This window comes from Haliotis rufescens, unplaced genomic scaffold (assembly GCF_023055435.1).
Source record: "Haliotis rufescens isolate VD_foot unplaced genomic scaffold, xgHalRufe1.0.p SCAF_29, whole genome shotgun sequence".
NCBI classification, from domain to species: Eukaryota; Metazoa; Mollusca; class Gastropoda; order Lepetellida; family Haliotidae; genus Haliotis; species Haliotis rufescens.
In genome coordinates, this window is record NW_025963990.1 from 4236580 (window position 1) to 4250102 (window position 13523).

General features: G+C 40.8%; 2 protein-coding genes across 5 annotated transcripts in view; both read left to right on the forward strand.

Moving 5' to 3' along the window:
- LOC124144428 (solute carrier family 2, facilitated glucose transporter member 3-like) overlaps positions 1-13523 on the forward strand; it is a 147311-nt gene that overhangs the window by 107452 nt on the left and 26336 nt on the right. The window lies entirely within an intron of this gene.
- LOC124144445 (uncharacterized protein DDB_G0290685-like) lies at positions 4396-5025 on the forward strand. The gene has a single exon (XM_046513847.2). It carries the CDS (start codon positions 4396-4398, stop codon positions 5023-5025), a length of 630 nt encoding a protein of 209 aa, XP_046369803.2.

A 13523-nucleotide genomic window follows, 5' to 3' on the forward strand; every position in this document is an offset into this window, starting at 1 on the left:
GCAAAATTATTTGTTTCTTAGTATTTTCGGGAAAAAGAATATAAAAGAGATATCCCTGGCACCAAAATATCAAATGATCAGTCCCTAACATCTAGTCTCTGAAATGATCATATTTTACAGAAAAAACAGTTGTTAAATTATAGTTAAAAGAGATAAAAAGGAGCCCAGGGACTTTTTACTGCAGTAATATAGACTTGCCACACATTATAGACTTGCATGGGCTGTATTGGATATATTTGTTTCAGGGTCTGTATGACATTCTATAAGTGTTGGTTGTTTGTGTGTATCAAAATATAGTGAATGTAAGTCTGAGGGGTGTGGGGTGTGGGGTGTGGGTGTGGGTGTGGTTGTGGGTGTGGGTGTGGGTGTGGGTGTGGGTGTGGGTGTGCGTGTGCGTGTGGGTGTGGGTGTGGGTGTGGGTGTGGGTGTGGGTGTGGGTGTGCGTGTGCGTGTGGGTGTTGGTGTGGGTGTGCGTGTGGTTGTGGGTGTGGGTGTGGGTGTGGGTGTGCGTGTGCTTGTGCGTGTGCGTGTGGGTGTGGGTGTGGGTGTGCGTGTGGTTGTGGGTGTGGGTGTGGGTGTGGGTGTGGGTGTGGGTCGAACAGACCAGGTTTTCGAGGCAGGGGTCACCCCTCACCGTCCCTAACATATTTAAACCTGCAATCGCAGCTTATGAAGAAGCTACGAAGATGAAAATGTGAAAGAGTTATTCCTGCGATAGAGCAATTATCTATACTCATAAACGGACCTGATTTAACAAATGAGGCCAAAAACATGGGTGGGTGAAAACAAGGTCCGCTGGCGATATATAACTTCTGAAGAAAAGCAATTAATTCGTCCTTGTTATATTTTAGTGGTAGTAGTAGTAGTAGTAGTAGTAGTAGTAGTAGTAGTAGTAGTAGTAGTAACCCAATAACGAATAACAATTATAATTTTTAACGAATTTGCTGACGCCGGGCATCTTAGAGTTATTTCCCCTTGTAACGCCAACTAAGCTATGTTGCTCTGTTACCGAAGACCTCCAATTTGCTTTTCGTCTCTATGTGGAAATGAAACGATACGTTTTGACGTCAATGCGGAATATCACAGAAGTAAGAAACCAGATTTAGAAAGTGAATATTGATTTTCGCAGCATCAACAGTAAAACGAGTGAAGATTGGAGTCACGTATTTGATCAAAAACGACATTTAACACCAACGCTTACGTTTTGTTTCGATGTTTGGTCTTGAACTCGCGTCTAACACTGGGAACCAAATACAGTATTACTAGCTATTTCGCCACCTAAAATTGATCTATATCCTCGTGAAATGTATCTTATCGGGAACCGTGTGGTTTTGTATGTTTGTTGTTTAACGCCGCCCTCAGCAATATTCTAGCTGCATGACGGCGGTCTGTAAATAATCGAGTCTGAACCAGACAATCCTGTGATTGACATCATGAGCATCGATCCACGCAATTGGGATCGATGACATGTATCGACCAAGGCAGCGAGCCTGACCACCCGATCCTGTTAGTCGCCTTTTACGACAAGCATAGTCCCCTCTTATACGATAAGCATGGGTTGCAAAAGACCTATTCGACCCCGGATCTTCACGGGTCGGGAACCGTTTGGGGATTTGGGGAACAAAACGGTACGGTACCCAATACTTTTTGTAAAAGCCGCACTTTGACTTCGTGTCACCGTACCCCGATCCTGTTGATCGTTGCTCATGCCATCAAACACTGGTTTGTCTTTTGACTCGATTATATACGGGCCGAACAAGTCTGAACATTCTCATTTTATTATGTCATCTTGCCCTTACCGGGACAAATTAGTTTTTCGAAGGAATCCCAAGCTTACTGAAACAAGGAAATATGTGAGGTTGTTTCAGTGCATGTTGATAAAGTACATCCACACTTGTGTGATAACGCGTGTCTTTGAAAACAGGAAAGCGTAAATCGCAATATAATTTATTTTGGGCTTTGAATTCAATAAGGAAATATTACCTCATTTCGGTCACGTAGCGCATACAGTTCGGGAAATTTATTTACAAATAGACTATGTTATCATACACGGAAGAAGGAATTGCAATTCTGGTTGTGGGCGTGATATATTGTAGAATCACGTGGGTTTGTAGTAGCAGAAGTAGCAGATGTAGTAATTGTGGTAGCAGTAGTAGAAGCAAAAGGCAGCAGTAGTTTGCGTGTCTCTTATTTAACGCCGCACTCAGCAATATTATAGGTTTATGACGGTGGTCTGTAAATAATCGAATCTGGACCAGACAATCCAGGGATTGATATCAGGAGCATCATTTCCACGTAACTGGGATACGATGACATGCATCAACCAAGTCAGCGAGCCTGAAGACCAATTCTACCCCGGATCTTCACGTTTGAGTAGTAGTAGTAGTAGTAGTAGTAGTAGTAGTAGTAGTAGTAGTAGTAGTAGTAGTAGTAGTATATAACGTGCTATCCGTTTGGGAAATCGAACCCGTGTGACGAGTCCAGTGGCAGAAAAGATCCAATGCACATGTGGTTGTTGCGGTGGATTGGGTGGGCACAGTGTTTAAGATGTATGACAAGGTCGTGACAAGCCACACGTTTCAACCAATAGGTTACCCCGTCGCTCCAGAAGTAGTGTACGCAGTAGACGTAGACGTAGTAGTAGACGTTGTTATTGATGCGGTAGATAATTCAACATAGTAGTAGTAGTAACAGCAGCAGTAGTAGTAGTAGTAGTAGTAGTAGTAGTAGTGGTAGTGGTAGTAGAAGACGTTGTGACACAACAGGTAATTGTGATTCCTGTAAGCACGCATCTGTTTCTCTATCTGCGTATATTTACAGATCTATATCTTGAAACAAACATCGAATTGCGGTGTAGGTCATTAGCCACTATTCAAGTTGGCATTTATTATTCTTTTTGTGTTGAACGACTTTGCCGGTCGTGAGTGGCCATGGACTGAATGGCAAACGGATATTGACGTAAATATATGAATCTATACACTGAATACCTGTCCGATAGTTCACTGAAGAAGGATAATTATTCACACGTTGTTGGGACTTTTATAGACTAACATCTAGTCTGTGAAATGAACATGTTTTACAGAAAAAAACAGTTATAAAATATAATAAAAAGGAGCCCAGAGACTTTCTTCATTTTCAGGTACTGCAGTAATCTAGACTTGCCAAACATTCTAGACTTGCATGGGCTCTATGGGATATATTTGTTTTAGGGACAGATTTGTTATAGTGTTTTAGTGACAGACAGACAGACAGACAGATAGACAGACAGACAGACAGATTTTCTTTTCAATATAGGGGCCAGGGGTCCATAATACATAATACAGTCATTTAATATAATTTAGAGACCCATGCTTTTTTTATTTACATTTTGTGGATGTTTAAGAACATAAGTTATATGACAAGTTCAACTTTCGTTAATTGATGTACTTCATAAAGATATAGCCTAACATTGTACAATACTTTGTACATTCTTCGGAGACGCCACCAGATTTACAACATGATATGAAGATCATACTTTCATATACATGTGGTACATGGTTGCTTAGATAAATTCAACTTAATACACCTACTTATACCTACCAGAAGTAAATATGACTTGAAATTTATCTTCAATATATAAATGATTATTGTGTTTACAAAATGGGCAAATATTCAATATTTGTGTCTCTACCAGTTTCAACAGCTAACCCAAAGTTACTATATCTCCATTTTGCCAAAGGAAGACTTTTAGTAAACAGGGATATTTTATGAAAGGTACAATTCCACATTTAAAAGACTACACTTAAAGGCAGCCAAACTAAAAGTCAGAAATTCTGTTTCTGCACACGTCATAAGCTCAGCACCTTGAATAAACGTATCTCGAAAACCATATTAATTAAGTAAACATTTTGCTGGCCATTGTTTGCCTTGACGAAGCCTCTGTTTATGGAATGGCCGTTCAATGGAGACCTTTAATTAACAGTCGTGCACGAAGGGAGACAACTGCTGGGGACAAAGTCTAGTTGTAGTTGTAGTGAGTGAGTTTTGTTTAACGCCGCTTTAAACAGTGTTCCAGTGATATCACGGCGTGTCAGCTTAATGTGGGAAGAAAGCCCGAAGTGATGCAGGTCTCAGACGTTTACCACTTCGGTGAAACCAACGAGCACGGGTATGGTGCTGACAAAACCTGGAAACATAATCGTGGCGAACCGGGATTCGAACCGACAATCATAGGTTTCTGGCGTGTCCAAGGGACGCAACTCTGCACAGCGAATCGCGGCGCCTTAGACGACTGGGCCTACCGTGTTGTAGTTGTAGTATGCATCTAAACAATATAGTTATTATATTATAACAATATTGAATGGTGGGAATAATGACGATCATAGTAATTATTATGTGTTAAGAGAAATACTGATGATGATAGGTGATGATATTATTGACGATGAAGGTGATGAAAGTAATGTTAATAGTGATGATGATGAAAACAATAACGATGAAGGTGATGATAGTAATGTTAATAGTGATGATGATGAAAACATTAACGATGAAGGTGATGAAAGTAATGTTAAAAGTGATGATGATGAAAACAATAACGATGAAGGTGATGATAGTAATGTTAATAGTGATGATGATGAAAACAATAACGATGAAGGTGATGATAGTAATGTTAAAAGTGATGATGATGAAAACAATAACGATGAAGGTGATGAAAGTAATGTTAAAAGTGATGATGATGAAAACAATAACGATGAAGGTGATGAAAGTAATGTTAATAGTGATGATGATATTATTAAAGACGAAGGTGAAGATAGTAATATTAATAGTGATTATGATGAAAACAATAACGATGAAGGTGATGAAAGTAATGTTAAAAGTGATGATGATGAAAACAATAACGATGAAGGTGATGATAGTAATGTTAAAAGTGATGATGTTGAAAACAATAACGATGAAGGTGATGATAGTAATGTTAAAAGTGATGACGATGAAAACAATGAACCAATAATCACAAGTAAACAGCCACCATTTTGTAGTTCATGTCATTAACGAGAACCGCGAGAACACAAACTGACAATGTTGTTTGTTCCTTAATCTAATGTTCGTCCACTATGACGTGTAACACCTGTTTCTGATTATGTTCAGACAGAGAACACAAAATGGAAACTAAATTATGAATACAAAACAGGTGTTGATAATCTGTAGACTGCTGGTACACTTCAGCAACACAGATGTCCGTATACAAATACACTTCTCGCACAGTTGTTTTAGTTCACCTTACTGTATAAAAATGCAGGTCTAGCTTCACCGTTGTCTTAGCTCACCTTATTGTTTACATGTAACATCTGTCAAACCACGTTGTATCTGTCCTTTGTGCTGAAAGGAAAATCGTTACTGTCTTCGTGCGGGACCACTGCTGGCGAGTAGTGGAAATGTGAAAAATGAGTTGAAGGTCGATTTGGTGGGTAGCCATAACGCCGTTTAAACACGACTGCAGCTCTATCGAGCGTAGACGCGAGCGTACTATCCACCATCCTGAGCTGGTTGGTTCGATTCCCGACATGGGTACAATGTGTGAAGCCCATTTTTGGTGTCCCCCGCCGTGATATTGCTGGAATAGTGCTAAAAGCGGCGTAAAACCAAACTCACTCACTCACTCACTCACTGAGTAGGTTGACAACCGTCTTCGCTCATGGTCCGTGCGTGAAGGTTATCGATTCACAAGTTATCTGATGTCATGGCGGATACTCGTTGTGTTTGACAAACCCATTGATAACTCATGGCCATGGGCCTATTATTCCCAGAGGATTAAGGGATCAAGACAAAACGGAGGGGTTATTGGATTAGCTTATCAAAGTAATATCCCTGAGACCTTGCGCGTTTATTACGTGGAATTGTGTTAATGCCCGAGGTCAGGTGTATCGTTTGGGTAGCCAGGTAAAAATCATTACTTGACATAATTTCTGCGTGTCGAGCAATCAATATTGCAATGCTTCTCAGAGAATGGAAATCAGTGGACAAGCATATTCACCGATAGAAAGCAGATGACAGAATAGGTTTGGACAGGTTTGGACCAGAGAAACCACTGGTCAGTACAAGTCAAATAAACTCACAAGCAAAAGAAACCACACCTCTCAGTTGATTAACATGTGTTAGATGTCAAATTGAGTGAGTGAGTGAGTTGGGTTTTACGCCGATTTTAACAGTATTCCAGTTATATCACTGCGTGTCAGCTTAATGTGGGTGGAAAGCCCGAAGTGATGCAGGTCTCAGACGTTTACCGCTTCGGTGAAACCCACGAGCACGGATATGGTGCTGACAAACCTAGAAACATGATCGGGGCGAACCGGGATTCGAACCCACAATAATAGGTTTCTGGCGTGCTCAAGGGACGCAACTCTGCACAGCGAATTGCGGCGCCTTAGACGAATGGGCCACCCGTGCCCCCTGATGTCAAGTTGAAAATATTTTAGGTTAACGAAGCTATATCCAATTAAAGTGAACTATACTGGCATTAAGCGGGGCGGTGGGGTAGCCTTGTGGTCAAAGTGTTCGCTCGTCACGCCGAAGACCCGGGTTCGATTCCCCACATGGATACATATGTGAAGCCCATTTCTGGGGTCCTGACTTAGTACTCCAACTTCTAAATGCCTATCAAAGAAGTTATTAGTACTCCAGGGGCGGTCGGTTAGCCTAGTGGTTAAAGTGTTTGCTCGTCACGCTGAAGACCCGGGTTCGAATCCCGACAATGTGTGAAGCCCATTTGTGGTGTCCCCCGACGTGATATATTTGAATATTGCTAAAACGGCGTAAAACAATACTCACTCACTGGAGCACTCAGAGGATACTTATACATAGTTTAACTTACTTAAAGTATAATCTGATTTAAAACTTTTAAAAATAAAAAAAATGAAATCTTTCGCATAATACAACTTGAGACAACTTGTTCTTATTATATACATAAACACCTAGTTGTCTTAACAGGTGTAACAGAAGCGATACCTATCAGTTGATGCTATCATATATTTGATTTACAAAAAGTATCTTAAGTTTTTGTTTATTTCCCCAAAAAAGAACCGCACTATGTTACGTCAGCACTCAAAGCATACTTCTACATGGTTTTACTTTTAACATATAATTTAATTTAAAACTTTAAAAAATAAAAAAAATAAATTCGCATAATACACAACTGCTGGTATCTAGGACATCTTGTCAACAAAGCGGCGTTTTTTCCCAAACATGGTTGGGGTCAGGTGGTTGCGAATCCATTCCTTACCCCAGTCTTCATTGTATCATTGTATTTTTACACAAACCTACCCAGCCACAGATTACTTTTTACAAACTGTTGTTGGAATGAGTACTGGTTAAAAATACATAATCAAATTTACCAACAGTTCATTAAACTTTTATCACATAAAAAAAGAAACTCGGTCTACAGTATTTTGTCCCTCAGTTTCCACGACATTAAGCTGACGAAGTCAATAAGACTTGGAATCTAAATCTTACTTATAGTCGTCTAAAGCGCCAATACCGCTTACGCCAAGCGCTCGTGATTTCATCACAGTGGTAAATTCGTGAGCCATACAAAACAATCAATGCTGACGTAATAGGAGGGCAATAAGTTATTCACAATGACAATTAAAAAAAAATGACAAATAACTCCATTATCTAAATAATTCGAACTTAGAGAGATAATAAATAGTTTACGACTGCATATAATAAACCAAGGAATGCATGTTTAAGCTGTTTTCGAATTACCAAAGTCTGACCTCTGTCTACGACGAGGCTTAAATGGTGCACAATGTCACACCACGCGTGACTGGAGCCTCGCTTTCACGTCCGTCGTGACGTCATCACCCCTGGTTGTCTTGGCATCGCGTGCTTCTCGGGGAATTGCAGTTTGGTGTTAACTGGGAGAGCGACCCGGTAACAAGTCTGTGCATACTTACCATGCTAGCGTTGTCAGACGTCGGGACCCTGCTTACACTAAATAAAAAACTTCATTAAAGAACACCGCAGGTAAAACAGAGCGAAGCCGAAAATTGGACACGCATTAATTGTGTGCCATCGTAAGCCGAAAGCATGGCTGGTTTCTCGTGATTTCAATCACGGGTTCGTCTGAACCAGACTCGATTTACAGGTCGTTTTAATCAATCAATCAACGACCGGCTCTTGCGACAGGCGTGCGTCTGGGAGATGCATTCTGGCCCGAAATAGCCTACCCGTGGGCTAACCAGATTTGTCAATTTAGGAAGAGCTGTTTCATGATCAAAATATGGAAAACAAGCGTAAAGTCGACGAAGTCATCTATATCCCCCGCCATTTTAACACGTTATGGTCCCAAACCAGGTAACTGACCCAACATTTCTCTTAGGCCATGTCAAAATAGCTGCAATGGAAATTCTAAAATAAACATTTATAAAACTCCTTAATATCAAATGGCACCAGTTCAGTATGTGCTTTATATGTAGACATGCTATGTTTGGCAAGAGAATATTTAACAGTTTATTTGTTATACTCCATAAGTGAACCCACCCTATATTAAAAGAAGGTCCAACTTGTTGCCATGGTAATGTAAAATATAACAACTTATAAAATTCCTAAATAGCAAAAGGCACCAGTTCAAGATGTGCCTGGTAGACATGCAAAATTTTGTTACAAAGTATTGAATGGGTTTTGAGTTATGCTCCGGAAACGAGCTCTACCCTATAAAACCTAAGTCCAACTTGTTGTCATGGAAACGTAAAAAATAAAATTGTATAAAATTCCTAAATAGCAAAAGGCACCAGTTCAGCATGAGTCTGATAGACATGCAAAGTTTCGTAGAGAAATATTTAACGGTTTCTGAGTTATGCTCCGGAAACGATTTCGGGACGCACACACGCACGCACGCACACACGCACAGACGGACGGAACCCATTTCTATATCCCCCGCGGGGATAACAAGTAGCGATAACAGTGTACACACACGGCAGCATCAGACCGAAATATAGCTTGTGGGCTTGGATAACGAATCAGATCAGATGAACGTTTATGGAATAATTTATATTGATTTATACACTGAATAATCTCTCCCTGCATAGATATTGCTCATTTGACCCTGCATTTGGGAAGTGGATACCAGCTTGTCGTATCTTAAATATAAATATTATTTCACATTCACAACATGATATGAGCATATTAAGCCGAACACAACAAGCAACGTGTAAATATATTAGGAATATTATCCTGTTGGATGATAAATGAAACGAGAGCTCCGGCAATGAAACAGCGATGTACGTTGTAGTGCGTTGCTTCACTCGCTAGATTGAGTAAATATTGTTTAATGCCGCCGTCAGCAATGATGCGGTTATATATGATGACGACCTCTAAAATATCGAGTCTGTACCAGGCACACCAGTGACTAAATTAGGAGTAACGATCTACGCCCAAGGTGACACGCAATCAGCAAGGTCACAAGAGCAAGGGAGTTGACTCTTACCAAGGCAAGGGAATTAACTCTTCTCAAGGCAAGGGACTTAACTCTTCCCAAGGCAGGGGAGTTAACTGACTGACTGACTTTTGTAGTTAGTTAACGCCCTTGCCTCGGGAACATGCATGACCCCTGATTCCTAGAGTTGTCCGTTCTCATACGGCAAACTTGGAACAGTCATTTGTTAACGTTGAAAAAAGACAGTGTGTGAGTGAGTGAATATAGTTTTCCCCGTGTTTAGCAATTTTCCAGCTATATTACTGTAGGGGACACCAGAAATGGGCTTAACACACCTAACCAACGTTGGGAATCGAAGCCTGTCCTTCGGTGTGACGAGCAAAGGCTTTTACCACTCGGCTAACCCTCCGCCTCAAGGACAATGTGTTTATAAGCGTGCGTTCATGCGTGCGTGCGTCCGAGCGTGCGTAAGCGTTTTGTTATATGTAATGTTTAGTTGGATATTGGGTTTGGTTTGGTTTGTTGTTTTATGCCGCACTCAGCAATATTCCAGCTTTATGACGGCGGTCTGTAAATAATCCAGTCTGGACCAGACAATCCAGTGATTGACATCATGAACATCGATCCGCGCAATTGGGGTCGATGACATGCATCAACCAAGTCAGCTAGCCTGACCACCCGATCCCGTTAGTCGCCTTTTACGACAAGCATAGTCGCCTTTTACGGCAAGCATGGGTTGCTGAAGACCTATTCTATTCTATCCCGATCTTCAGGGGGATATTGGGAGATAACTCTTATCAGTCTACTGAGTGATTCTCATGAACACTTGTCTGGACATGAAATCGTCCGGATAAGCGGGGTTCCATTGTAAACTGTGGTAATTGCTTCTTCGCACTGTTGTAACTGGCTATACGTACTGCCGTCCCATGTCACCACTGGGAGTCAGAGTTCTAAAATCTGTAATTGATTAATGAAACTTTAGAAGAGTTTACCTTCTTCCAAATCTTTAACTGTAAGACCCGTGAAGATACGGAGTAGAATTGGTCTTCAGCAGCCCATGCTTGCCATAAAAGGCGACTGTGCTTGACGTTAGAGGCGACCAACCGGACCAGGTGGTCAGGCTCGCTGACGTGGTTGATGCATGTCATCGTATCCCGTTGTGTGGATCGATGCTAATGATGTCAATAACTGGATTGTCTGGTTCAGACTCGATAAGTTACAGACCGCCGTCATATAGCTGGAATGTTGCTGAGTGCAGCGTTAAATAATAAACAAGACAAGACATTAACTATAAATGTGGTCTCTTCTTTACGCCGTCTGCCTGTTTGTCATATAGCTGAAATATTGCTGAGTGCGGCGTTTAACAAACAAAACGAAAAAACACAGAGGGCACATAAACTCATCTTACACACATCCAGCCCTAGACACGCACGCGCTATGTGGCGTAACAACCAACAGGCGATCACTGCAACAGCAAATCAAATTTGATGCAATTTAATGTTCACGTTTGTTAATAACGCTGATGACATGATACTTTCAATAACACGACGCGTAGGTTGGCAAAGAGCAGTGACACGTGGCTTGCACTTATCGACCTACAGAATAGTGTAGATGGGACGATGTTGCGTGCAGGAATAGTATATAAAAGTCGGAATCGAAATAAACTTCAAGTTAATCCGGAATGGAAATGCACCAATCTGTTTTTTAAGACAAGTTTCTTGCATGATATTAATATCTCCCCTTGCACAACACGTACAGTAATTTCATCGGGGTTTGTTTCAGTGTTCATTAGCAATATTACAGCGATATCACGGCGGGGGACACCAGAAATGGGCTTCACACATTGTACCCATGTCGGGAATCGAACCGGGGTCGTCGGCGTGACGAGCGAACGCTTTAACTACTAGGCTATTGTCGGGGTAGAATAGGTCTTCAGCAACCCATGCTTGTCATAAATTGCGACTATGCTTGTCGTAAGAGGTGACTAACGGGATCGGGTGGTCAGGCTCGCTGAGTTGGTTGATGCATGTCAGCGATCCCAATTGCGTGGATCGATGCTCATGATGTCAGTCTCTGGGATGTGGACCAGGCTCGATTATTCAGTTGCAGTTGCCCCCCTAGATCTAAGCCTTCATCACTTCGGGCTTTCCTCCCACATTAAGCTGACACGCCGTGATATGACTGGAATAATGTTCAAAGCGGCATTAAACCCAGCTATGTCACTCACGCTTCAAGAACAACATATACGAGCTTCACTTAGGCCTACTAAAATGGGGATCGATAGGGCAATATAGCGACCACGTATGAAAGTACGTGGATGCATGCGTGACCACCGAAATAATCACCAGGTCTCAACGGCATTTGTAACTGTGTCTGACATTTTCGTGTAAAGCGCATTATCTATGCATTGTTGGAGGCGATATCCTTCACTTCTCAAAGGCGCAGATATATTTGAACTAAAACAGAGGTTCTATCAGGAACTCCGTGTAAACGGTGAGCGGGTTATAGGAGAAAACAGACATCCAATTCGTATAGAAAACAATTTAATTTGTTCATGTGTAGATGTGTGTTAACAAGTATAAGCGACATCTTACAGCACCTTCCGTATCCGTGACTGACGGCAAAACCTGTTTAATGGAAATTCAAAATATTATGGTGCATTCGTCTCTCTCTCTCTCCCTCCCTCTCTCTCTCTCTACTTCCCTCTCTCTCTCTCTACCTCCCTCTCTCTTTCTCTCCCCCCTCTCTCTCTCTACCTCCCTCCCTCCCTCCCTCTCTCTCTCTCTCTACCTCCCTCCCTCTTTCTTTCCCCCCCTCTCTCCCTCCCTCCCCCCTCTCTCTCTCCATTTGTATCTATACATCTACAGTATCTATCTGCTCATCCTTTATCTATGGTATCTATATATCCATCTATCTGTCCATCTATAGACAGTATCTATCCATCTATCCGCAGTATTTATCTATATATCTACATTATATATCTATATATATACAGTATATACTAGTATCTGTCCATCCATCTATCTACGGTATCTATATGTCTGTCTCTCTATCCATCCATCCACAGTATTTATCGATATATCTACATTATCTATCTATCTATCTATCTATCTATCTATCTATCTATCTATCTTATCTTATCTTATCTTATCTTATCTTATCTTATCTTATCTTATCTATCTTATCTTATCTATCTAATCTTATCTATCTAATCTTATTTTATCTATCTTATCTTTCTTATCTTATCTATCTTATCTTATTTTATCTATCTTATCTTATCTTATCTTATCTTATCTATCTTATCTTATCTATCTTATCTTATCTATCTTATCTTATCTATCTTATTTTATCTATCTTATCTTATCTTATCTTATCTTATCTATCTTATCTTATCTATCTTATCTATCTATCTATCTATCTATCTATCTATCTATCGAACCTTACTATTAATCATACGTATTCTACATTTATCGGTATGGTATAAGGGTTACTTTGATCCATGTAAACATGTTTCCCTGAAGATAGATATATCAAAACGGAGTTATTTGGATAATTTGGTCAACATCTGGTGTATTGTAGTGTAGAGTGTATACGTCATCTGAATAACTTCCACACACGTCAGATAATCACAAACAGGGAACGTGCCAAAATGATGTTATTTCCGCGTTGCTGTGGAGACAGTATTCGCACGTGACAATAGACATTCACTCTGGGTTGGTGCCTGCGTTGTCGCACATGTATAGGGACAGTGTGGTGTCGATTCCTGATTTTTGTCCATATAATGCGCAATATTATGTATTTACGACTTAGCAAGTGCAAATTTGTTTTTTAAAGAAATATGTCAATAGACATAGACATATTTATTACCCTAAAATAACAGGCGGTAAACGCCTAACATGTCAAGGTGACCTCGCTTCCTTTGTACGTGGGTACGCTACACTCATCTCGGTTAAAGGATTAGATGTAGGAAAGTTGATCAGGAATACGATACATTATATTAACGTTTTCCAATCGGTTTGAGGGGCGGTCGGGTAGCCGGTGGTTAAAGCGTTCGTTCGTCACGCCGTAGACCCGGGTTCGATTCCCGACATGGGTACAATGTGTGAAGCCAAAATCT